Source organism: Mustela nivalis, assembly GCF_964662115.1.
Source record: "Mustela nivalis genome assembly, chromosome: 6".
NCBI lineage: Eukaryota > Metazoa > Chordata > Mammalia > Carnivora > Mustelidae > Mustela > Mustela nivalis.
The window spans coordinates 122,648,506-122,675,507 of record NC_139025.1 but is presented as its reverse complement, the minus strand read 5'-3'; the positions used below and the strand labels follow the sequence as shown (position 1 = coordinate 122,675,507).

General features: G+C 43.9%; 1 protein-coding gene across 8 annotated transcripts in view; it reads right to left on the bottom strand.

Annotated features, from left to right (window-relative positions):
• Positions 1–27,002, bottom strand: part of ATP10A (ATPase phospholipid transporting 10A (putative)) — a 191,580-nt gene that overhangs the window by 33,644 nt on the left and 130,934 nt on the right. For all 8 annotated transcript variants that reach the window (XR_014313253.1, XR_014313254.1, XM_082736571.1 and 5 more), the window contains 8 exons: positions 24,063–24,148; positions 14,481–14,587; positions 13,949–14,080; positions 12,733–12,863; positions 10,904–11,156; positions 7,531–7,748; positions 3,429–3,623; positions 387–975 (listed from right to left, as the gene is read on the bottom strand). Coding sequence is in view for 6 of the 8 variants with exons in the window: in XM_082736571.1 (XP_082592697.1) it covers positions 387–975; positions 3,429–3,623; positions 7,531–7,748; positions 10,904–11,156; positions 12,733–12,863; positions 13,949–14,080; positions 14,481–14,587; positions 24,063–24,148 (1,711 nt within the window). In the remaining 2 variants the exon portion in view is untranslated. The remainder of the gene's footprint in view (positions 1–386; positions 976–3,428; positions 3,624–7,530; positions 7,749–10,903; positions 11,157–12,732; positions 12,864–13,948; positions 14,081–14,480; positions 14,588–24,062; positions 24,149–27,002) is intronic.

Below are 27,002 nucleotides of genomic sequence, written 5' to 3'. Positions count from 1 at the left end.
GCTTCACAGCCGCCCTGGTCCAGGCAATCACAGAGTAGGAAAGAACACTCTGGAACATCTAGTCTAAAAGTTCTTAACTTTCATTGTCCAGATTTAAAATGATGCTAGGCCTCACCCTGAGTGACCCCCGACCCCACTGTTCTAAGGTGAGTTCAGGCACTGAAGCCCTCTATCCCCCACCCCTAGTGCATTCTAGTCCAAACTCCTCAAAGGAGGAAAGGGTGATCCAGAAAGGCAAATCTCTGATGGACATTGCTTTAGAAAAAGCTCAACAGAAATCACTTTACCCATGAGAAGGGACTGAGGGACTGAGGGAAGGGGCTAATTTCTTGGGACTTCCAACCTGGACCTGGGGGGTTACTGCCCAGTGGAGGGGAGCTAGATACCTGAGGAGCAGGGGAGCAAGAGGTCCATGACCACTGAGTCAGCTCCTTTGGTGTAGACATTGATCTCATCGGTGAGTGGATGCCGGATCACCACTGACATTCTCTTGCGGATGGAGTCGAAACCCAGTGTGTGCAGGAGCTCAAAGGTGAGCCTGCCCAGGTGGGGCAGTTCCACGGACACCTGGTCATGCAGCCGGTCCACCAGCGCGCAGTTGTAGGCCCGGGCAGCATACACAAGCGCTGCCTCGTCGGGGCTCTCTGCCTCATAGCGCAGCTCCCGTTCCTGCTCCTGCTCCAGCTCTAGCTTCTGCTCCTGGGCAGTGTGCTCTGGGGCCCAGCTTGCAGCCCCGCTGCTATAGCCATTGCTGGCGATGGCCGCAGCTGGCTGGCCTAGCCTCTCCTCCAGCTTGAACAGTGTACTGTCATTGGGTAGGGTAGACAGAAAGTTGGACCCTGACTTGTGGGCGGCTTTGCTGGTGGCCAGGCTCCCAATGCTGCTGCAGCCTGAGGTCAGGCGGCTCGGTGAGAACCTCCGTAGGAAGTCTTCTATCGTCTTCACAGGGGACTTCACCTCAAATCTCACCCTCACCTGCAAGAGAAGCAGTTAGAAGATACATGAGGTATATGCAGAGGCCTCACCCAAACTGCCACAGGCACTCCCCCACTTTCCTAGTGGGGGCTCAGAGCACAGAGTTCCCATTTCCCAGATTTTGGAGGATAGGCTAGAAACTGCAACTAGAGCCAGCATTTCTTCCTTGAGACCATTCTTTGGCCTCTTCCATTTCACTTAAAAATTAGCAGTATACATTCTTTTAGAATGATATCACCTGGGTAGCCAGATAGAGGCCTGGGACTGACTCAGGGAGTGTGTGGCTAGCGGTACCTGTAGGCTTTGAGACAATCCCTTGTCTACCTATCCCCATACTGTAGTGTCCCACTGCTTGCCGAAAAGGTTCAGAAGAGCATACTTGTCACTACTGCCTGGCACAAAACCCAGCTTCCCCACCCCACCCAATCACAAGAAGCATTGACAAAAGACCAGCTTATACAGTCCTTTGAGCTGTGTCCATATAAAATTTAAATAATACTCCCAAACCCAAAAGAAATTTCATAAACAAATTAAATGCTTGGACAAATTCAGGATTCAAATCATTTAGCACATTTTTTTAAAGCCACAATAAATCACTTGTCTTCTAACAAGAAATGAAAACAACAAAATGACAGTTATATACATTTGCCAGCATTCCAAAAAGCTCACTGATGGAGCAACAGCAATACTTTATTTAAACGAGTACTGTTTACTAATGCTAGTATAATATGCCTATTTTAAACTTCCTACTAGAAGATGGATCTAGAGCAAATGTTGCAACAAGCAAAACATTGAATTATAGTTAGCTTTCGATTTTCATCCTTTTTCCCATGTGTCCAAAGTTATAAGTTATGTAATAGCCTGCAGAAAAGTCAGGCATTTGGTAAAGCAGGGAACATGGGACCAATTTTGATAAAGGTGTTTCTTCTTTGTTCCCGTTATGACTTTAAATGTGCTATATATTCAAATTCAAGGGGCAGTTTCAAGCAGTCACACTGGAGCTCCTGCTGGCTCCAAATACCCTGGGAGATAGCACTGACGAGTATGTGGCAAGGGGAGTGCATTCAGAGACCTACTCGTCTTCAGTCAGAGAGTGGGGGATTAAATATTCTGCTCCCTATGTGGAAGGCACTGCGTATGTGACCATCATCACATACCTCAGTTACATTAGGGTCTCCCTCACTTATTCAGTAGTTGCAACAATGCCAGAGTCTCAGACAGGTCTAACTAGAAACCAGACACTTCTCCAGGGATGCATGCCAGCGGGACTGAATATAGGGCGGTGGAAGAACCCAAAGGCCAGATAAGGGATGCTGGGCAGCTAAGAGGTGAGCTGCACCGGGAAATCCTCTCGCCTAAGGCAGATGGCGCAATCCTGTGGTCTCCAGGTGGAGGGACCTTGTCTGCTCTGAATTCACCAGGCCCCCTGGGGCTTTTGCAGGTCATGTGGCAGGAGCAGGAGCATGGGGGCAGGGGGCTGTGTTACTGCCAGATCTGCTGCTGTGAAGAGGGCAGAGACCATTGGTTTACCCCACATCCCACACCAATGGTTCCATCAGTGGAACCTGCTAGAAGGGTTGACTCAGAGGAGGAAAAGGGGTCTGGGAGAGTGGGGGGTTGAAGGGCAGACCTATGGCATGCATCTAGCCCCATGGTATCTTTATTTTTACCCATTTAAAGTTGCTTAGCTTCATTATGCACATCCCTCCTTAGGTGCACCCCCTCCCCCCCTCCACACACTCCTCCCAGTGAGTACAGGACTTTCTGAGAACAACCAGGATTATAGAGGACATGTTTGCACATGCAACTTTACTCTCTTCACAGAAAACCTTATAATTAATCTCCCAAAAAACCAACTTGGGTATTGCTGTTACTACCACCTTAAGTAACTTCTGATTGATTCTTGACACTTATCCTTGAAAGACAATGTTAAAGACCCTTTTTACATCAAATACATTTATTGTATGCTAAGACCTTCTCTGAGCCCTTCCTCTAAACCCTCACCACTACCCCCCTGTCACAGATAAGGTGCCTAAGGCATAGGAGGGGAATGGCTTGCCCAAAGCCACTCAGCCAGTTGGTAAAAGTCAGGATTCAAGTCCAGGAGATTTGTCTGGGCCCTGAGCCTGTCCCGTTCACTCTCTTGAGAATTAGGAACCCTGAACTTTATTGTAGATTATGCAGGGCAGCCCCACTCCATAGGTTGTTGTATGTCCCACCCATCATGGGCTCAGAAGTTTTTCCTCTCCACTTGGCCCCAATTCCCTTACCTGCCCACCGTAGCCCGGGGACAGCACCACAGAACCAGTGAGCAGCCCTCCATGAAGCCTGCTGCTAACCTCCCATTAAACCTGAGAGGTGCTGAGCAGTCTTGCTGGAAAGGTTAGACTGACAACATTGGGCCCACACTGAAGGTCAAAGTCTCGGCTTCACAGAGATACCCCAGAACCTACCTTTTGTCGTGGCTGATCCGGGGATGTGACTACTACTGTATTGCAGATGGTGAGTGCAATGAAGAAGTCAAACACGTCAGAGAGCTCCGGGGACAGGTGGGCCAGCGGGTGTTCCTGGTGCCTTGTGATAGCCAGGCACCTGTCACATTCACTCACCTTATCAAACAGCTTTGGATCAGGTGTAATGTCTTTCTCCTGGAAGAAGACAGAGAATGAGAGGTGAGTATAACCCAGTGAAAACGTCTTAGGCTTGACTGTTTAAGGCACTCTGATTTTATTATAAGCTGTAAAGACACCTTCATCTGACTCATGTACATATGCCATTTTATAGTGATGAATAATGTATAATTGGTAGAAGAATATATGACCTACATATGAAATGAAAAGCATATGTTCTTATATATAACACGTGTTCTCATTATAAAGTAATACAGCTAAGAATATATTATTCTAACATATCTGACTCAGAGAGACTTGAAAAAGACAAAGAGGAAAATTTAACAAATCTGTATCACACCACCTCACAGTTATACATACTTTTTGAAACACATACTTCTTTGTCTCCTTCTAGTCTTTTTTCTTCATCGAATATTTTATACATTTCCTTTTGACATAAACCCAGAAGTGGAATTTCTGAACCATATAGTAATTCTATTTTTTAGTTTTTGAGGAACCTCCATACTATTTTCTGCAGTGGATGCACCAGTTTGCATTCCCATCAACAGTGTAAGAGGTCCCTTTTCCCCATAACCTTGTCAACACTTCTTATCTCTTGGCTTTTTGATGACAGCCATTCTAAAAATGTGTGATGTGATACCTCATTATGCTTTTGATTTGCATTCCCACCTTAAAATTATACAATGTTATATGTCAATTATATCTTAATAAAAAATTTATACATTGGCAGTGTACATTTTCCCCAAAACACTATATATAGTTGATCCTTGAACAATGCAGGTATTGGGGCACTGACCCATGTGGAGGCAAAAAGTCTATATAACTTTTGACATTCCTAAAATTAGCCTACTACTAATTGGAGACCTTACTGATAACACAAACAGTTGACTAATAATAAATTTGTTTGTTATGTGTATTATGTACTATATTCTTGTAATTATGTAAGTTAGAGAAAATAAAATATTATTATGAAGGGGCATCTGGGTGGCTCAGTTGGTTAAGCATCTGCCTTCGGCTCAGGTCATGATCCCAGGCTCCTGGAATGGAGCTCCACGTCGGGCTCCCTGCTCAACAAGGAGCCTGTTTTTCCCTCTACCTCTGCCCCTCCTCCCCATTCATGCTCTCTCTCCTGCTCTCAAAATAAATAAACACAATCTCTAAAAAATTTCTTTAAAAGTAAATATTATTATAAAAATCATAAAGAGGGCGCCTGGGTGGCTCAGTGGGTTAAAGCCTCTGCCTTAGGCTCAGGTCATGATCCGAGGGTCCTGGGATAGAGCCCCCCATCGGGCTCTCTGCTCAGCAGGGAGCCTGCTTCCTCCTCTCTCTCTGCCTGTCTCTCTGCCTACTTGTGATCTCTGCCTATCAGATAAATAAATAAAATCTTTAACAAAATCATAAAGAAAGTACAGTACTGGATTTATTTTTAAAGACAGTCTCTTCAGTAAATGGTGCTAGGAAAATTGGAGAGATATATTTAGAAGAATGAAAGTTGGCCATTCTCCTACACCGTACACAAAGATAAACTCGGAATGGATGAAAGACCTCGGTGTGGGACAGGGATCTGTCAAAATCCTAGAGGAAAACATAGGCAGTAACCTCTTTGACAATGGCCACAGCAATTTCTTTCAAGACATGTCTTCAAAGGCAAGGGAAACAAAAGTGAAAATGACCTTTGGGACTTCATTAAGATAAAAAGCTTCTGCACAGCAAAGGGAACAGCCAACAAAACACAGAGGCAACCCACAGAATGGGAGATACTTGTAAATGACACTACAGATAAAAGGCTAATATCCAAGATCATAAAGAACTTCTCAAATTCAATATCCAAAAAACAAATAATCAAGTCAAAAAATGGGCAGAAGACATGAACAGACACTTCTCCAAAGAAGACATACAAATGGCTAACAGACACATTAAAAATGTTCATCATCACTAGCCATCAGGGAGATTCACATCAAAACCACATTGAGATAATACCTTATACCAGACTGAATGGCAAAAATTGACAAGGCAAGAAAGAAAAAATGTTGATGAAGCTGTGGAGAAAGGGGAATCCTCTTACACTGTTGGTGGGAAGGCAAGTTGGCATAGCCACTCTGGAAAACAGTAGGGAGGTTCCACAAAAACTTAAAAATAGAAATACTCTATAACCTGGCAATTGCACTACTGGGTATTTACCACAAAGATAGAGATGTAGTGAAAATAAGAGGCATGTGCACCCCAATGTTCATAGCAGCAATGTCCACAATAGCCAAACTGTGGAAAGAGCCGAGATGCCCTTCAACAGAAGAATAGATAAAGAAGATGTGGTCCATATATACAATGGAGTATTACTCAGCCATCAGAAAGGATGAATACCCAACTTTTGTACCAACATGAATGGAACTGGAGGAGATTATGGTGAGTGAAATAAGTCAAGAAGAGAAAATAAATTATCATATGGTTTCACTTATTTGTGGAACATAAGGAATAATATGGAGGACATTAGGAAAATGAAGTGGGGGGAGGAATCAGAGAGGGAGACAAACCATGAGAAACTATGGACTCCAGGAGACAAACTAAGGGTTTTAGAGGGGAGGAGGTTGGGAGATGGGTTACTCTGGTGACGGGTATTAAGAAGGGCACAGATTACATGGAGCACTGGTTATTATATGCAAACAATGAATCATGGAACACTACATCAAAAACTAATGATGTAATGAATGGGGACTAACATAACACAATGAAAAAAATTATAACAAAAAAATAAAAATAAAAATCTGTGTAAATGGCCTTGCACAGTTCAGGCCTGTGCTGTTCCAGGGTCAACTGCCGTCTGAACTTTCCCAGGCTTTTTTTTTTTTTTTTAAGATATTATTTATTTATTTGACAGAGAGAGAGATCATAAGTAGGCAGAGAGGCAGGCGGAGAGAGAGGGGGGAAGCAGGCTCCCTGCTGAGCAGAAAGCCCTGAGCAGGGCTTGATCCGAGGACCCTGAGATCATGACCTGAGCTGAAGGCAGACACTTAACCCTGAGCCACCCAGGCCCCTCAGGCTTTTAGGGATCATTTGAAAATATAACTTTCAATAACTTCAAAACAGACATACAATGATTCATTTGGCCATTCTTTTATCACTGAATACATTTTTTTTTCCCACTGATAAACTGCTTTGCACAAAAAACTGGCTGAATCAGTAAATTCCTAGGTCAGAAAGTTTGAATATTTTAAATACTCCTGGAACCATATTGCTAGATCAATGTCAGGAAAGCTTTGCTCCAACACAGTCCTCCTCCTGTCAGGCGTGAGAGCCCTCCTCCCAGGTGCCCCTGTGTAAACCCACCAATCAGCAACTGCAGTGTAATGGCAGCCTCTATATGGGTTTCTAAGGACAGAAGAGACTCAGGCCACCACAAAGTGATCAAAATGGATTCTCCCTCTCTGCTCTTAAAACATTTCAGAAGTGAAAGGATTTTTTAGAGATCCTCATTCACTCATTTCTGGAAATTTCCCTGCCTGACCAGAAGGGTCCATAAATGTTTAGGCAGCTGGCAAGGCAAAGGGGAAAGAAGTTTATTGGATTTGGGCTCCTCTAATGAAAACTCCCCCCGCCCCCGCCGGCTTTACTTTTTCACAGTTGTCATCTTGCTCTGATGTTTTATTCATTCCATTTGGCAGGACGGACTTCCTCTCCAGCACCCATCTGGATAGTTCACTGGCATTCCCCCATCCTTAGGGCCCAAGGCCAAGGGGCCATGTCAGTGTTTTAGGGGGAAGGTGTTGGCCACAAAAGTTCTGTTAACTGAGCAGAGCCAGGCCCCCCAACAACAGCTGATGCATACTGTTACATGTAGACACTTTGGAGGAATGGAGGGAAGCAGCAAGGCCAGGAAAGGTGACGCTGCCCCAGCATTGGCAGCTGCCATGCTCTAAGTGGGACTCACCATGGGGCTACTGAAGGCTGTGTGCTTGGATAGCATGCTGGCCCGCTTGGCCTCGGCCCGGCTGCCTGTGCGCCGATGGGACTTGGTGCTCTGGCTCCTATGCATGACTCGGACGCTTTGGTGGCTCCCTACGCTGCCACGCTGGGGCAGCGAGCCCCCTCTGGGCACTGCCTCTTCCTCTTCTGAGTCTGCTTCCTGGTACCTGGCCAGACGCTGGGCTGTGGGCAGAGGGACACGGGGTGACAAATCACAAGGAGAGTAGGAAAATGAAAATGATTCTGAGCACTCATCACCCTCGCTTGCTTAAAGGTAAGGCCACATCTAATGAGAGTTTCCACTGAGAGGTGGAGGCCGCTTTCATTTTATCTGGACCTACAGTCAAACTGGTGAGGCTGACATTCTTAGCCCACTGCACAGATAAGCGCACTGAGTCATAGAGAACAAAAGGAACTTGCTAATAAGCACACAGGACTCATCCAGGTCAAGGTGATGCCAAAGCTCAGGTCCAGTGCCTTTTGGTACAGTAGCCATCCCAGTCCACAAAAAGTAAGGAGTAGACAGAGATCGCTTCACATATAGCCCCTCCATTCAGGCGGACCCCAGGTGTGATGAATGGGGTTTGGGCAGCAGATGACAGGGACAAAGGAGGGGAAGACGATGAAGGCCTAGCCCACAGAATAGCCTGGCTCCAGGATTTGCCCTTTAACTTGGGGTCGTAGAAGCACCTGGCTCACTGTGGCCGTCAGGACATGTCACAAGTTGAATCTCTACCTTGTACTCACACAAAAGTAATGGTTCTCAGGCTGTGCTGATGGTGCTTTCCTATGAGAAATCCTTGTTTAAGGCCAGGTAGGTGGTAGGTACTGCCTGCATTTACCCTGTATGGATGAAGCCTTACCCAACAGGGAAGCTCAGAGTCCTTGTGGGTTGCACAGGGTGGACAAATGCTGCCAGGATAGAGACCCAGCAGGCAAGGCTCCACTAAAGACGACCTTGACTGCATTGTTATGCTTGAGCCCTCAAGGCAGCACTTCCCAGAAAAAGTCCCTGTGGTCCTGTGACCCCTCAGTGAATTACAAGGTCCTTCTGCACTGCTTCTTGCTAATGGATGGCTCTGAACACATTTTTCTGGCTTTGCCCAGTTAGTTCGACTTGTTTCATTATGGATGAGCAAGGAGACTATTCATGAAAATTACTCATTCAAAACAACCAATTACTAGGAACTCCAAAAGCATGTCGAATGCTGGGTATGAGCACAAGGTATCTCCGCACATGGTCTGCCTGAGGGGCTAAGAAGGGCCCTCTAATCTGGGCATGTCTGTGGCGTTGATCTGTCCTATAAGACAGGCCTTATATTCAACATCTTTCTTTAGGAAGACTTTTCTTTAGGGATGGGAAAAACAGAAAAAAAACAGAGGTAAGAAAAGGTGAGTCATCCATGGTCACAAGGCCAAATAACTGCCGACACCAGGATTCAACTCAGGGAGTCCCTTACCCCAGAAGTAAATCTCCTCCTGCCCATCCCACCTACGCCTGGCTGATGGATGTCCCAGTTTGGTGGTAAATGAACGACAAGCAAGAACAAAACCCAGATGCAGTGCTGTCAAGCTTCTGGGCTTGTGCATTAGGAGCCTGGTGTCAACCCCTCGAAGGATGCCAGTCCGTGCCACCCTCTTGCAGCACTAGATGGATATTAGTCTAAAAGAAGCAATCCCTCAGACCACTGCTGATGTGTCTGTGGTCTACAATGATACAACGATGTGACCCCTCAGTGACACCCTCAGTGTTGCTGGGGAAGACGGAGGCAAGAAGCAGGTCATGCCTCATTCTGGGCACACAATGTCACCAGACAAGAGATCAGAGATGGCCCAACCCACTGTCTTGATATATGTGAACTAGGCTCATTGTACAAAGTCAAAGTCATCTTAATTCATTTTACTAATAAGATCTAAGAGGTCAGGTCATGGGCAGTAACAGCTGAAGTTGCTCTTGGTCTCAGGTGCATGTCAATGACTGATGACAGCACTTCTTTCAAACATGCAGCAGAGAGGCTTGCATGTTTTGGTCTTCACTAGAAATACTTTCCTGTGTCTTCTAGGGGCAATGCAATCCTTTGGTTTTATGATAAGCATCTGACAACTGTCAAAATTTTTCTGAAATCTTAGTTGGGATTCCACCCATGGAGCCTCAGGTCCAGCTTTCAAAGGCTGCTTCTGACCCAACTTCAGACCTGGGTCTCTGGCTCCTTTACAATTAGGCTAAGCTCTGCTTTTAGGCAAATGGACTCTTCTGCACAAGGCTGAGGAGTTATGGAAGGGAGAGTGTGAGGGGGACAGATGGACAGTTATTGACCATGTATTTTGGGTGGCAAATAAAACAATAAACATAGTGGACAAGTTCCTGTGACTTGTTTAATATGATTACTTTAATTTTACATAAAGGGCCTTACTGGATATCGTAATTCTCAGTCTCATGAAACTCACAAAAACCCCATGCCTCTTACAGATCTTTCCCGCCATATCCCCCTAAAGAACAGCTTCCTAATTATGTCCATGTACTAATTCCTGTTCTTTATTTGCTTCTGTTCCCATGGCAAGACTTCCTTCACATTTTCAGATGCTGTTGCAGGAAAAAGAGGGAGTCCAAGCTGCAGAGCTGGTTTACCTCTCAAAGGTACCACGGCACCACAAACACTACTGTGGCACCAAGACCCTTATCATGGTGTCCTCTCCTGGGTCTGATGGGTGTTTAGTCATACCCTCCACTTATGAAGTGGATGGCTCCTGTAGGGGTTCAGGGAGGACAGAGGCAGCAAAGGATAAAGAAAGGAGAGTTGGGAGGAGCAACCACCATAAAATTCAAATGGGTGTGATATTTCATTCCAGCTTTCACGAACAACATTTTCTAAGGCAAAGAATACAGCATGAAATGCCCAATGCCTTTCTGAGACTTTCAGCTAATAACAAGAGTACTGACAGGTGACAACAAAAACAGCTCTTCATTTCTTGGTGTGGTAAAGAGACTGGGTGCCTCAGAAATGAGTTTCTCAAGAATGCCCTCCTTGGTTCTCTTGCCTGGCAGAAAATGAGTGTTTTAAGCAGATGCCCACCACACTGAGATACTGCAGTGAATAGGGCGCTGTCAGAAACATGGAATTCTGTATTTGTTTCTATAAATGCTGCCACACTTCAGTCTCCTGAGTTGCTCCAACAGCCTTTCCATGTTTTATTCTCGCTCAAAAATCAGCAATCTCTAAAGTTTGTATGTGTGTGTGTGTGCGCGCATGTATGTGTGCCCAGGCATGCGTGCATGTAGCTTTGACAGAGCGGCTCTCTGTCCAGCCCAGACTGGGAGTCCCCACCCCCAGACTCACCATTTGCATCATGGGAATATTCTATGCCAGACACAGTGCATCTTCGGAAAACCATCTTATTCTCAGTTAAAGTGCCAGTTTTATCTGAGAAGATATACTGTATCTGCCCTAAGTCTTCCGTGATGTTCAGAGCTCGACACTGCAGCTGTGAGTCTGTTTCTTCATCATACAACTCTGTATCCTGATGAATGAAGTACACTTGGCATACTTTAACAATTTCAATGGAAACATATAAGGAAATTGGGATCAAAACCTAGAAGACATAAGGCATACACATGAACACTTAGGAGGACTAGGGAGCTGCAGAAGTAGTCCAAACTACTCAAAGGACAAATGACTACAACCACAAGTAAATAGGGACTATACTGTACCTTTAAGAGCTTAACCAGGTTGGTTTAGAGTCAGTATTGGAAAAGTATGAGGATATTGGCAAAAAGTTTAAACTAGGACAGCCTATGGTGTCACTGCAGAGCAGAAATCCACTATCATGTCTGGAAGAATGGTAACCATGGCTTGGATAGAAGCAAGCATTTTCGTATTACTAAGTTGTGCTTGAGAGAAGCTAGGAAAGGAAAGAGGAGAAAGAAAGAGAAAAAAAAAAAACACAAGGCACAGTCAGAGTCCTCATAAGCAAAGTCACCTCGCACCACAGCGGCACTTGGCCCCCAGGCTCTCCCAGGGCTCCTGGCAACAAGAGCTTCCCATCCCGCAGACACAACCCCATGGTGCAGAAGAGAGAGTCTTTCCAGAGGCTGGTTGTGTTGAAGGACAGTTTCTGGCATCTTGTACAATACAGAGCAAAGGGAGGAAGGCTTTGGGAAGAATATTTACAGTTATACTTTGACAATTTAAGAATAATCTTCATGAAGTCAGTGTTTAAATTGTTTTTAGTAACAGTATTGAATTGATGTTCATGGGCTCAGAATATCATATCCAGACAGACTAACTGGGTTCTCCTGGTATCTTAATGTTAATGCAACATCTACCATACTACCACACTACCCTAGTGCTACTACTACTACAAATCTAGAATGAAATTTGCATTCATAAAAAAACTATTTGGAAAGTTCCTGTTGTATGAAACAAATGTGATAAAAGACAACAGATCTCCCCTCATAGATAAAGGCTAAGCAGAGTTCCTCTGTGCACTTTGTGTTCCTAAGATGACACTCACTGTCCCTTCCCTACTCTTAAACAAGACTTTTGGGCATAGATTCTCACTTAGTGATGGGGAATTGCTCATGAGGCACGTAAACTAATAATACTAATGGTAATAATAATAAAAATAAAAACCAATGCTGCAAAATGCAATGTGATAGCCTGAATTCAATCTTGGAACAGATAAAGTACATTACTGTAAAGACTAGTAGAAGCCAAATGACATCTAGAATTTATGGCAAAGTACCAAAGTTGGTTTCTTGGTTTCAAAAATTTACCATAGTAATGTATTTAAGTTCACATCAGGGGACTCTGGATAAGGGACATATTGGTACTCTCCGCACTATTTTTTGTAACTTATCTGTAAATCTTAAAATTATCCCAAAATAAAATTTAGGGTCTTTTTAAAGAAGTGATTGAATAGAAAAATAAAGCACAATTACCCAAAAACCAACCTTGCAAGGCCTAAGAATCCTAGGAAAATGTTAACTTGAAAAGCACCCAAAAAAGACCCTATAGATAAATTAGGTAGAAAAGTAAGAAGTAGCACATTAGGTAGATCTGTGGTCCTCCCAGGACCAGAATTTATAGGACATTCTTAGCAGAGTATGATAACTTTAAGTTCTTATCAGAAAATTAAGCAATTATCAAATGGTACTTAATACTGTTACCTGCAGAACTATTATCATTGTCAAAAACGAGTAGACTGCAGCCGTGACTGGGGATAAAGAGCTGCCGTCAGACTCAGGGACATCAAATAATGATTTCTTCTCCTGATACCGCCGTACCCACAGTCCATGTCCTACAGCAACATTCAAAAAGAAACATCATTCATCCAATGGGAAAAATAAGAAACCACTAGTACAAATTAAAGCAAAATTTTAAGACTATGGACACAGGCACACTGGGTCTCATTAGCCTGCCCTGCCATGTAAGAAAGAAAAAGGGCACGGCAGGGACTGTTGACACCCACAGTTGGATTGCTGGAAGGCACTGGTTCTTGACTCTCCCTTGCGTCAGGCACTTCCCATGACTGGCACTGAAAAGCACACTGGTCATGAGGCAGAAACTGGGTATGGGCTGGCAGCTAGCAATGGGAAATCCCAGAAAAGGAATTTCCCAGCATGTGCCTCACAAAACACGTCTTGTCAGTAGGCCTACTGCCTGTTATTGACCCTTGCTATAGATTCAAATCGCACATGTCATGGACTCTCAAAAGCCAGTGGAAATGCACATTATTTGTTCTACTGGGTCCCATGCCTATCTGATAACAGAAGCCCTTTTCATGACCCATACCTGTGTCTTTCACCACTGAGCTCTAAGACCACATCACACCTGTCCGCTTCATGATGGTAGCTAGAAAGGGAATGTGGTGATGATCATTTACACAGAGGCTCAACACAGTTCCCTGCAAGGTACTCCCAAGGCAGCATGCCGGGTCTGGAGCCCATCAAAGGCTGGACAGCACCAGAGTCCATGTGCAAGCTAACTGCTAGCCCTTTCTTAGGACACAAATGCTTTTTTTTTCCCTTTTCTCGGAGAGTTCTGATTAGGAGCATTTGTACTTCTCTTGCTCTGTTATTCTCAGTTTATCACCAGGTAACTAATACTTCTTCTGCTGAAATCATAACTGCTGTGATTAAACTATTCTTCCATCCAAGAAGTTTCAAATTTGAAAAGTAGCATTACTTTGTAAAGATCATTCATCTAGGCCTCTCTAACATGGCCTGTACTGATGATGCAACCAGCCCTTGAGTCTAAGTGGATGACAAACGTGTGTTTTAACTTTAGAGAGGTGGGTCAGAATGAGTGGCCGGCAGCCCACTGGGCTCACCTGGAGGCTGTCCGGCAGTGCCCTTTTATTTGTGACCCATGAGAGAGACTTACCAACCGCAGAAAACAGAGACATACAGATGAGGAGGAGGACACACCAGAGCACATCGCAGTTCATCTGCCTCTCAAGCTGGCTGCGTTTGTAACGGGGCCCGCTGTTGTTCAGCAGAGCCTTGGTTTCATGGCCTGTGCGGGGAGCAAGAGGGATGTGATAAATCGATGCCCAGCAGCGAAGTGACCACATGCCCCGGCCCACGGACTGAAGCATAGTGCTGCCGTCCATTCATACTTACAGGATAGACTCAGTCAAAATCACAGGGTATGAAATGAATCCCAAAACGTAACAACCATGGAGAAATAATGGGAAGAAATAAGTTAAAATGCTAGGAGAGAACACTTTTCGTTGAGATACTACTAGAAATTTTTCTTCTTTCTGTTTTCTGGGCTTTCTAATTTTTTACAATGTCTACATGCTACTTTCGTAATCAGAAAAAAAAAAAAAGGGCAAGGAGCAATGTTCAAGGACACCCAGCACAGGTGGCAAGCCCTCAGCGCCACAGACCGCATGGGCCATGGCCATGCCTACCTGCATAGATGACGATACCAACAACAGCTTCCGTGTTTCTGATTGTACACCCTCGCAGCAGCAGGTTTTCTTTATACAGCCCAGCCTTCTTCCCATTGTCATGTATCCTGTAGAGGAAAAGGTGGCAGGCATCACAGGGATGTTCTCAAGCACCTTGCATCTCAACAAGCACTACCTGGGGAAAAGAAGATCTGGATGCTGGGAAGAGAAACAGGGAACTCCGGGAGTGAGTGGCTTGTCTCCGTGGATCTCTGCAAGACCTGAGAGGGAGCTTTGCTCACTAGTAACTGGGCTTCTAGAAGTATCTCAACAGCTGGCTGTTTGTTTATTTTGTCCATGGGCTTTGTGAGATAGTAAGATAGATATATCTCTTCCCCCTGTTCCTGACACAGGGCTCCTAAAAACCCTGCTATATACGGTGCTACCAGGATCTTTTGTTCTAATACTTAGTCTTTGACTCCAGTTCCCAGAAAAGGACTCCTAAAATTCTTGTAATTTCCCAGTGACAAGAGCACTAGGAACATCTCTGAACCCAGTTTTTCCTGACATAGGATACTACATCCTTTTTAATTTCCTGGGAGACAGGAGTAGGTTTTGATCTTATGAAGACATTCTGGGTGGACTCCTGGTTGTGGTTTAGTCACCAGAAAGACGAAGTCAGGACTAGAAACTTAAGAGTTTTCAGCCTCACCTTCCATTCTCTAGAGAGTGCAGAGGAGCTGGAAATTAAATTAATCATAGATTGTGCCTATATGATGAAGCCTCCATAAAATCCCAATACCAAGGGGTTCGGAGAATCTCTGGGTTGGTGAACACATGGAGATGCTGGAAGAGTGATATGCCCAGAAAAGTCATAGAAGCTCTGCACCCCTTCCCACATTCTTTGCTCACACATCTCTTCCATTTGGCTGTTCACCTGTATCCTTTATCATATCTTTTTATAATAAACGTAAACAGTAAGCAAATTGTTTTCTGAGTATGGTGAGATGCTCTACAAAATTAATCAAACCTGAGAAGGGGACTATGGGAATGTCGGATTTATAACAGATCAGTCAGAAGGACAGGTGACAGCGTGGATTTCCGGTTGGCATTTGGAACAAGGAAGTCTTGTGGGACTGAGCCTTAACCTGGAGGATCTGACACTGTCTGCAGGGAGTTTCAGAATTGAGTTAAATTATAGGACACCCAGCTGCTGTGACAGAATTGCTGGATATGTACGAAAAACCCACATGAGCAAATTGCTGTCAGCATCACAGGCTTGTTTTCATCACAGGGACAGACCACAGCTAGAGAGGGCAGACCTGGGAACCGTAAGACCGAGTGAGAAGTTGGCCAGGGAAGGTTGCTCTGTGGTCTTATGCCTGTTTCCTGCTCATCGTGGAGAACACTGCTCCTCATCAGTACCTTGTATTGTCACAAATAGACAAATTTTTCTTTTTCTTTAAGCTTTTATTTAAATTCCAGTTAGTTAACATACTGGACTTTAATATTTAATATTATTATACATTATTTATTTGTTTATATTTATATAAATTTTATATATTTATTTATTATATTATTTAATATTATTTTCAAGTCTACAATACATTTTCAAGTCTGCAATATACTACAATATAATACCCGGTGCTCATTACAAGTGTCCTCCTTAATCCCCATCGACAATTTAATTCATTCCTCCTCCAACTTCCCCTCTTGTCACCATCAGTCTGCCTATAGTTAAGAGTCTCTTTCTTAGTCTGCCCCTCTTTTTCTCCTCTATGCTTACTTGTTTTGTTTCTTAAATTCCGTACATGAGTCAAATCATACGGTATTTGTCTTTCTCTGACTGACTCATTTTGCTTAGCATAATACACTCTAGCTCCAACCACATCATTAGAAATTGGCAAGATTTCATTCTTCTTATGGCTGAATAATATTCCTGTGTGTGTGTGTGTGTGTGTGTGTGTGTGTGTCTGTCTGTCTGTATTTCTTCTTTATCCATCAACTGATGGACATTTGGGCTCTTTCCATTATTTGGCTATAGTAGATATTGCTGCCGTAAACACTGGATACATTATCCCTTTGAATTAGGACTTTTGCATTCTTTGAGTTAAGTACCTACTAGTGCAATTGCTGGATCCTAGGGTAGTGCTATTTTTGACTCTTTGAAGAACTTCCATACTGCTTCCCAGAGTGGGTGCTCCAGTTTGCATTCCCACCAACAGAACAGGAATATTCCTCTTTCCCCACATCCTCTCCAATACTTGTTTCTAGTGTTGATTTTAGCCATTCTGACATGTGTGAAATGATATCACACTGTAGTTTTGACATGTATTTCCTGGATGATGAGTGATATCGAGCATCTTTCCATGTATCTATTGGCCAATTGCATGTCTTCTTTGGAAAAATGTCTCTTTGTGTCTTCTGGCTATTTTTAAATTGAATTATTGGTTTTTGGGGTGTTGAATTTGGTAAGTTCTTCATAGATTTTAGATACTAACCCTCATTATGTGAGATAATAGATTTCTGTTGTTCCAGCTGCCTGGTCTACAGTGAGCCTGAGCAAACTGAGGCATCCTTTAACATTTCATCTGAGCCTCTGAGAAGAGCTTCTCTAGTTCAAGTCTCCTGGCTTCCTGACTCATCACAACCAATCTCTTCTAAATTAAAACTGTCCCAAAGTCCAAGTGTGACAAGAGAGCTGTTTGGCAAGACTGTTCTGTGCACTGGGAAGTGTCACAGCCTGGCCCCTTGGGAAACTGTGGAGTTCAGCTAATAAGTATTCTGCATAGCTATTCTTCCTCAGAAGAGGTCATATCTCCCTAATCAGCACTTGCTGTTGGTAATGGGTTTTCCATATCAAGGCTCGTTCCTCCAGGGACCAGCAACCGGGCAGCAATCCATCAGTTCAAACACAGAGGTGCGAGGTGTACTTGTTGCTGCCCAGTTGTCCCCAGGACCAGAGGCAATAGGGTGAGAGTTCAGGGACCTTGGAGAGCAGCCAGCTGCTCTTTCCTTCCCCTGGTCACATCACCTCCAGCACCTGGGCCCTTTCCTTCCCCTGGTCACATCACCTCCAGCACCTGGGCCCTCCTCTCTTCTCCACCCCAGATAGTGGTCCACCCTCACACACCCTGACCAGCACTCTGACCACACCAAGAGTACCCTTCTTGACCACTCCTTCCTCATTTTTACATCTACTCAAATGTCAGTCCTTAATTTTACCCTCCTCCCTGGTTATTTCTTGAATCCACCTCCTTCTCCCTCCCTCTGTGCATCACTGCCCTAATTCAGGCTTCCAAGATTTCTCTGTTCAGAGACTACAACATACCCTCTGCTGGCCTGGATGCCACCAGCCTTGGTCCCTCCTGTCCATTTCTCACACAGTCACCAGAGCAACCTTTCAGTGTGTGCACCTGAATGTTGCACTCTCCTGGGAGATTCTGTGTGATCTCCTATTTCTTCAGGCTTCACACACATAGCCCAGCTGATTCTGCAGCATCTTTGTGGGCTCTTCCTGTGCAGGCTTTGGGCTCCAGCCACCTCACACTGCACATCCTTCTACCCATGCTGCCTCTCACTGCAGTGCAGCCAGTTAGTCTAGAGGAGCCTAGCCTGCTAGCCTGGGGTCACATTTTATAAACTTCAGGAAGGTTTTCTGGGTTAAGCTCCCCAGGCCTTGCAGCCAGGAAACTCTACAGTATTCTTTGATGCCTCTTTGTTTGTGTCCACTTCTAAACATGAGCTTCTCAAATCTTATTCTGTTTGGCACCCCTGATATCTATCTCTAAGCCTGGCAAATGCTGAAGGTTGCATTGTCCGCAGCTTTAGGTTGGGTCCATCCAATGGTTATGTCATAAGGACAGGGCTGTGAACACAGGCAAGGGAGGATGACAAACTCATTCCTTGGCTCCTTTTGGGGAGTGAGTATTGGGCTGGGTGTGTCCCTAGACTAGGGCTATGAGCCTCCCCAGGTAGCCCCCTTGACATGAGTCCAAGTGGCCATTCCTGCCCTGGGGCCACTGGACCTCACAGTGGTGGCAGCTCCGCTGCTACTAACTCTTGTGGCTCCATCCACTCCTGTTTCAATGGACCTTAGCAAAAAGACCCCTCTCCACATATGTGAATCTGAGTGCCAGATCTGTTGCCCGAGGGAACTCTGAGTGACACATAGAGAGAAAGAAATCATAGAAGAATTTTCTTTAAGTTAATAGTTGATCAAGTTTTTATCTAATGTAAGTGCAGAAATAACCCAATTGTGTGTTTTATGTCAATGGTAGATTTTCTTGAGATATAAATGTCAATTAAAGGTATCAAGGTAAAATAAATTTTTCTAGTTTTAACGAGTCCAATTGGTACAGTTCATCTTAATGCCTGGTCATTGGTAATGAGTACATCTTGGACATAAACCCATAGTTCCATCCAGACACTGGGCTGGGGGGTGGTAAGGACCCATGAAGGCTCTTGTGCTGCTGTCTCTTACAGGTGACAGTGGTGCTGGAGTGTGTCATCTGCAGGGCAGGGAGACTACACCAACAAGCATGAACAAGTTTGCAATGGCCGTTCCCAGCCCTAGGTGGTCCTATAAGGCTCTGAAGCATGCAGGGAGGGAGCTCAGGACTTACTCTGTAGAAGACTTTGGGATCAGAAATAGAACCTGTATGTACAATTTAAAATGGAATTTTATTTCAGACTAAACCAACCAACCTCTCTGCTTTATTCCTAAAGGTAAACGAAAATGTTTGATTGACTGGTGGCTTCAGAAATCACCCACCATATGTCATGAGGTTGGCTGAGCACAGCTGAGCTGGGTGCTCTGAGCTGCTGGGGCGCACAGTCACCGAGCTGGTCTCCATTCACAGGAGACCATTCACAGGAGACCATTCACAGCCCAAAAAGGCTGCAATGCCTTGGTTCAGGGAGAAGTAGCCCACAGGGGTGGAAAACAGGATTTCGTTAGTGCTTAACTGTGGGATTGTATTAAACAATGGTGAGCATTAAGGTGCCCTTGAATAATGAAGGTCCTAACACTTTTTTAAAAAATTTTAACAGCTTGAGATACATTTCACATACTATAAAATTTACCTGTTTAAAGTGTACAGTTGAGCATTTTTTTTTTTTTTAATTCACACAGCTATCACTACCAGGTAATTTTAGAGCACATTTACCACCCCAAAAGGAATCCCCATAACCACTGGCAGTCACTCCCCATTCCCCTTCCACCCCTCCAACCCTGAAAATTACTAACCTGCTTTCTATCTATAAAGACATTCTTATGAAGACATTTCATCCCAATGGAATCACATACCATGGCTAATACCACTCTCTTGTCCGACATGTTATAATACACCTCATGCTTCCTCCACAGACAGTTAAAGGATTATTTCTGTTGTTGCCGTGCACATGAATTTCTTTCTTTCTTAATTTCTAAATACATGATCTTACTTTTTCTTGGAATATTTCAAGCCTATCTTAGAATTTCTGTATTTTCTTACCCATATACTAAAACAATTAAAAAAAGGGAAAGAAATAATTCACCTCATTCGTCACCATATTCTTTTCCTTCATTCTCATGTCAGCCACTGTTACTTCCAACATTAGGAGGAAGTCATGTTAGGAAATGTAGAATAATTTGCCTAGTGAGTGGGCAAAGCTAGAATTCAGACTTGGGTCTTCTTGCTATAAACCCAAGCTTGGGTCTAAGTGCAAATGGCTAAAGTTTTGAGTTCAGATTGGCTGGTCCAAATATGAGTGAAACTGGTATTGCTGGTATAAAGGGCAGCTGGGCTTGGCCTGGGCTCCCTGGCTGGAGTGAGGTCACAGGACAGCAGCTGAGTCAAGGCTGAAGGGAGGCCATCCTCAGCAGATAATGAAATCCAGCAAACCAGCCTACGAGGGAACTGGCTGCTGATCTGCTCCCTGGGTCTAAACTGCAGATCTACCTCCCAAGTTAGCCCCACCCCGAGCATAAGGACCAGTATGGGAACATGGCCTCCCTTCTCTCAGGGGAGGAACAGGTGCCCCCCCCCCAGACACTCCACTTACCTGCCCCTACTCCCCTCACTCTTTCTGAGCACTTCAGACTGGCTAGGGAGTAGAGCTGCCCATGCTGGTTGCAGCACAGCACCAAACGGAGAAACTTTAACACACAGTCACCTATGTCCTACCTCCTGAGACCCTGTCTCAGTTGGCCTGCTAGGAGAGAGGCCCATCAGCATCATGACCTTCCAGCGGCCAATCCAAAACAACTGGCTTGGTGGAAATGGTAAATCACAATTAAACCAGAGTCCAAGTATGCAAAGACCTGAACTGGTAGCCTGGCAGCATCTAGACTAGCAGGATTTGGGACCAGGCTTGGAGGTGAGTCTCACTGCAGATGACAGGGTGGAGAAAGTATGGCAAAACTAGGGAGCAGAGTGGGGAAAGATTCATGCAGCAGGCAATCAATTGTCCTTCTTGCCTTTCTTTCTCAGGAGACGGACCAGTGAGGTCACTCATGTTAAAAACATTTGTTGGAGATATCTGCTGCAGAAGCTGAGTAAGCCTTGCTGGCTGGGGGGCAAAATGACATCCACTCAAGCAGCCATCTGCCAGAGAATGCAGAGGCTGGAGGTGCCAAGTCAGCTAAGGGCTTGGTGCGGAGGTGGTACGGGCACTGGGGGTAAGCAAGGAACCAGGGGATGCTACCTCTCATTGATCACCACCTCCCCACACCTGAAAGTCAGCATTGCCCACATGGAGATCTCCACCAGTCTGGCTTTTTGTTATCTTCTCTTGTCCTAGTAAAAGTCCTTCCCCTTTTCTTCGAGGCTTTTGTCTCTGGCCCTGTTTCTCCTTTTTAGGCCACATTTCTAGACAGAGCAGAGGAAAAATATAATTCCTCTTTTACCTCCTGCAATCTGGACTCTGACCGTCTCGGTCTACACTCTGATGGTGTGGCCTTTCTGTTCCTTAAGGTGCCCCTGGAGTGTGGCAGGCAGATTTTCTCCTGAATGTCCCTGCTCTGCCTCCATCATTGGACATTGCCCTTGAAATCACACCCTTATCACACTTAAGGAGGCTTGCTCCTGACTGTGGGGTTATTCTGTCTTTATTCCTTTCCTTTCTTCCCTAGCCCTTTGTCCCATGTTCCCAGGCCTGTTCCCTGACTTCATAGATGACCTCTGGGGCAGAGGATCCTCAAATATTTATCTTTAGGCCCTACTCCCCTGAAGTTCTGTCCACATTGACTCCATCTGAGGCACTTGCCAGCTCCTCAAATTCAGGAAATCTCAAAACCCCATTACCTTCTTTCTATGGCTTCTCCTAATACTCACACTGAAGACAAATCACCCTCCCTTTCCAACAGCAACTCTTTCCCTGGACACATTCATGTTCTCTTATACCTCTCTCCTGATCCTTTTATCTCCCTGCTCTATGGTATTATCTGTAACAGTAATAATATTAACAATAGTAGCAATGACCGTAATAGTGGTAAATATTTATTAAGCACCCTTCTGAAAGCTTTCTGGTATTAAATTGATTAAACTTTGCTCCAAGGACTTGAGGGGGCTCCCATGATTCTCCCCATTATACAGATGAATAAAGTTAAATAGATTGTCTAAGGTCATCTAGCTAAAAGTGTGGGCTCCAGAGCCTGCCAGCCTCAGTACTAAGCTGGATTTGTTTAATATCCTATGACAAGTGTAGTTCCTGGAGGGCACGACTGAGAGCTGTTGACTTAGGGTTGAATCCCTTTCAGTGTTAGTCCAACTCAAGAGCAGGCAACAAAAGTGTGAGAATAGTCATCAGAGCACAGGAGCACTGCATCTTTCAGAAGTCTGGAGGAACCCCTATAGAAGAGAAGACAGACCAGACAGACCATAAGAGAGGAGTACAGTCTTTGGTGAAGGATGTCTACCCTTTTTCTTTGGTAGAGTTGGCCTCACAAAATTACCCTAACAGCAAGAATGTGCATAGAATATTCCCCCTAGAAGATGCCTTCACCAACCTTCAAGATGGTTATTTTAGGGTCTTTGGAAACCCAGCAGCTGTTTCATTTAGATGATGTGTCCTTGGAGCTTCACAGTGGTGCTGAGAATGGTGCCATGGGTGAAGTCTGGGAGATAATGGGTCAGTGGGCCTATAGAAGATGGTCCAGGGGGTCATGGGAGGGTGAAAGATCTATGGCAGACAAGTTAACTATGAGTAGTTGAGTATTCTCCCTCTACATTCTACATACTACATTTTAACATTTTTCTTAATGAGTTTTATCCTCTTTTAATTGGCTCCTTAAGGGATGACCTAACACTTTACAAATTCTGACCTTCAAGCATGGACCAGCAAATTTGGTGGGTAACTGGGTCCCCTCTTGGCAGCACACACATTTCATCAGTTACTATTAATGCTTTTCATTCACTGCTCACCCCGTAGCAGGATAAGAAGTCTACAGTGTGGGGGGCACATGCAACAGTGCTAGGTATGCCAGTGAGCCTGAAGACTCAAACATATACTGAGAGGTCTTAGAAATGGAGCCTACTTCCAGAAGCAGAGTATCCTGCCTCACCCCCACATGTCTGTGGGGGCTACTATGTGCCTGGACCACAAAGCAGTTAGAACAGTCAGTTTGTACCTCAAACAAGAAAGCTTGCAGAGAGAAGGCCCCAAATTCTCCACACAGGAGAACTAAGCCTATGAGAGCAGACTAAGGCTCCAAGACGTCAAGCAGTGAGTCAAGGCAGGTCAGACCTACAGTCCTTCAGGTTCTTGCACACATATCTCATTCATTCCCTGTGAGGCTGCCCCAAATTGGCATCCAACTCAGCAACTCCATGCTGATGCTCCCTCTTCTGTCCCATTGTTTTCCCCAAGTCAAAGGACTAAACACACACACACACACACACACACACACACACACTCAGTATGACTGTTATTTCTGAATGAATATGAAAGTAGAGAGACTAGCATATATGTCCCCCGTACACATAGCCCAGCTTCTGTAAGTTCACCACATACCAAGCCTGTGTCATTTATCCACCTTTTTTGTCTTCCCATTTTGGACAAGGGACTGAACTACTTGACACATTATAGACTGTACTTATTTTGTTTGTTTGTTTATTGCCTCTTTTTTCCCCTAACTAGAATGAAATAAACATGAAGGCGATAATTTTTTTTTTAACTATTCAGTTCACTGCATTACTCTCAGAGCCCTCAACAGGGCCTATCATGAAGCAGAGGCTCAACAAATACTCAGTGACTGAGTACCTAAGTGAATGAATGAATGAGATTCTACCCAGACTCCTCCTGGGTAGCCCCCATGCTTCCATTTAATGGGGCTATGTGTAGTCAGTCAACCATACTTCTCTTATTCCCCTCATCCAACCTGGGCCAGCTAGAGGAAGGACAAGCTGTATTTATTCATCATAGGCAGTGTGGGCAAGTTTCTACTGCAGATAGGATCTTACAAACCAATCCCAGAAGCAACCAAGAAGGCTCAGCAATGGGCAACATTCCTAAAAGGCTACACATGTGGCAAAGAATACTAAATGCTTATTTTTGAAGTGTGTGTGTGTGTGTGTGTGTATCAAACAGAAGATCAAGCTCAAACATATGTACAATACTCACATGCAACCACGAAACCTAGTCAGGTCGTTGTTTGGCTTCTCACACTCGATTACGCTGGTGAACATCAACGGATTGAATTCGGAGACCTAAAACAACGCATGCATACATTAGAGAAATCTGGGCTCAGACCGTTCCACTCTAAAAGGCACTTGTTCTTTGGTCTCATATCCACATGGGGCAGGGAAATTTCATGGACGGAGTCTGCCCGGAAACCTCTGCAGAATGCCAATGGGCGCACAGCACTTAGCTCATGCTTTCACATCTTAATACTGAATGATAACTGATCATTGTAGAATGAATAGCAATTAATAGAACAGTACTGGTGAGTAAGTGAGCTGGAAAGGATTATAGCTCTAATGAAAATAAAAGACTAAGAGATAACAGCAAAGGAAGCCACTAATGATTGAAAGGGACGAATGAATTTTTTGAAACAGACCAGCACCTTCCAATTTCCTATACAGATTAGAGAAGAGAATTCCATCTGGAAAATAGGAACTTATAATAAAATGACATTTCCTCAATGTGCACTAAAACTTTTGCACAGATATTTAATGACATACACTTAATAACAATTTCTGTATTATTTTACTTGATGAAAAATGGCAGCTCACCCCAAAGTCTCTCATTGAGAATTTTGCCACTGAGAGATATAACACTGCCATAAACCATATGACCAGATTAGGAGTGGAGAGAAGGAAGGGAGAAGGAAGGAGAATGGGAAGAAGAAAAATGGGAGGGAAATTCAGGGAATAGGCCTTTAATATATATAACTATCATTAATGGATTTTTTAAGAAATTAGCTCTCATTGCTCAGACTTGTCATTCCCTTTTATCTACCAAGTGTCACAACATGATGAAAAGTTGAATTGTCTTTGCTCACACAAGTAAATAATCACATAAAAAGTGCAAGTGGTTAAAAATCATAGCAATGGCATAAATATTGCTAACACCACCCCAGGTGATTATGACTCTACCACAACAACATAGTTTCCTGCACAGAATACAGCCATAAAGGTAATTACTCAAACATCAGTTCTTACTGTTTCTCAGTGCATCCTGTATATTAAAAAGAGAACTCACTGGATAATAGTAGCTCAATTCAATAGCTGAAATTAAAATGCCATTTAAAAAAACTCTTCTTGAGGTTTAATTAGCCATCAGCCTTGCTCCCCTTGGACTGAAATGGCCTCTGGCTCTATTTCTAGAGTGAGGCTATGTGTCAGGCTGCCTTGAGTTCATTTAAAGCCATCTGAAGTATCTTGAAGCCAGTTGGTTGCCTTTTCCAAGGCAGACATTTGCAGATGCAGCATCCAGGATAGCCATGAAGGGACTGAGTTCCACAGCACACCAGGATTATTCTTGGCAGACAAGACGGGTGTACTTAAAATACTCGTCTGTTTGTTATTCTTTATCTCTAAGAAAAATGTAATGTGAATGGCTCAGAAATGGTAGGACATTCCGTCTCTGGACTCCAGTGCTGCATTCAGAACGTTCTATCAATAACCATGTGCCTTGAGGAATGTGCACGTCCAAGGCTCAGGTCGCCTGGTTTCATCTGCTTCATCTGGAGTTGGGGAGAATTTTGAGGATTTTTAGAATTGAAGGGATCTTCAGAGACTGTTATAATTCAACTGTGTAACCACTACCATCCTCACCCCCCATCCCAGAATTTATATGTTGAAGTCCTAAACCCCAGGACCTCATGATGTGCCCACACAGGACCTTTAAAGAGATAAGTTAAAATAAGTCATTAAGGTGAGGCCTAATACAATGTGACTGGTATCCTTCTAAGAGGAAATTTGGATACAGACACATACTGAAGAAAAAGGGAAGAGATGACTTCCCAAAGAAGGGTTCTCGGAAGAAACCAATCCTGTGGACAAACTGGTCTGGAATTCCAGCTTCCAGAACTGTGAGAAAGTGAATTTCTGTTGTTTAAGTAGCTAGACTGTGGTATTTTGTTATGGCAGCCTTAGCAAACCAATACAGAGACCATCTCTTAGTTTCTCATTTTAAAAAAGTTTCACATACAGAGTACATTTTTTGGGTAGGAAAATTCTACTTATATTGATTGTTTCTAAGTAAACTGATGATATAATAGTACCCCATTTAAGAAATATATTTATTTATTTCTCACTCATCTACCTACACATCTGTTTCATTCCAAACTGGCTTCAAGGTCATGCTCTAGTCACTATCATCTGCCAAACTTTTTCAACACTGCCCCCTGGAGCATGGACAGAGTTAGAGGATTAGAGGATCCCAACCCATCCTTCCATTCTGAGCTTGTTAAATCCATTAAAAAAAAAAACAAACAAACAGAAAACACTTCCTCTTGGGGAAGATGAAAAAATTCTGGAGGTAGATGGTAATAATGGTTACACAACAATGTGAATAAAATTAATATCACAGAACTGCGCACTTAAAAATGGTCAAAATGGTAAATTGTGTGTTATATGTATATTTTTACCATAACAAAAAGAAAGTTAAAAAAAATCGATTGTGAAGAAAGGAATACATACATATGCTTTTTTTTAAAAAGATATTTAAACAAGTCTTTAAGTTTTAATATTTTTAAAAAGATGCTTCCTATTAAATATATCCTGGTTTGATTGTTGATATCCACCTCCTTCCCATCTTCAGCAATGCCTGTGCATGTAGAATTAGCAGAGTTCACCCAAAAATGGAGTTTAAAAAAAAAAAAATCAGGAGATTTGAGATTTAGTCCTAGTTCTTCAGTTTAATAAATGTGAGACTGTTAGCAAGTCAAGAGAGACCTTTTAGATTTGGATTTCTGAGTCTCCAGAGCTCTATAAATCCACCAATCCACAGAATGCAGAGGTGATTTTAATTCACACCCATGCTGTGACAACATCAGTACTGGGAGTTGCTGCAGAAGCATCATTGCCTATGAGAGCATTCTCGTACATGCAGGCCCTC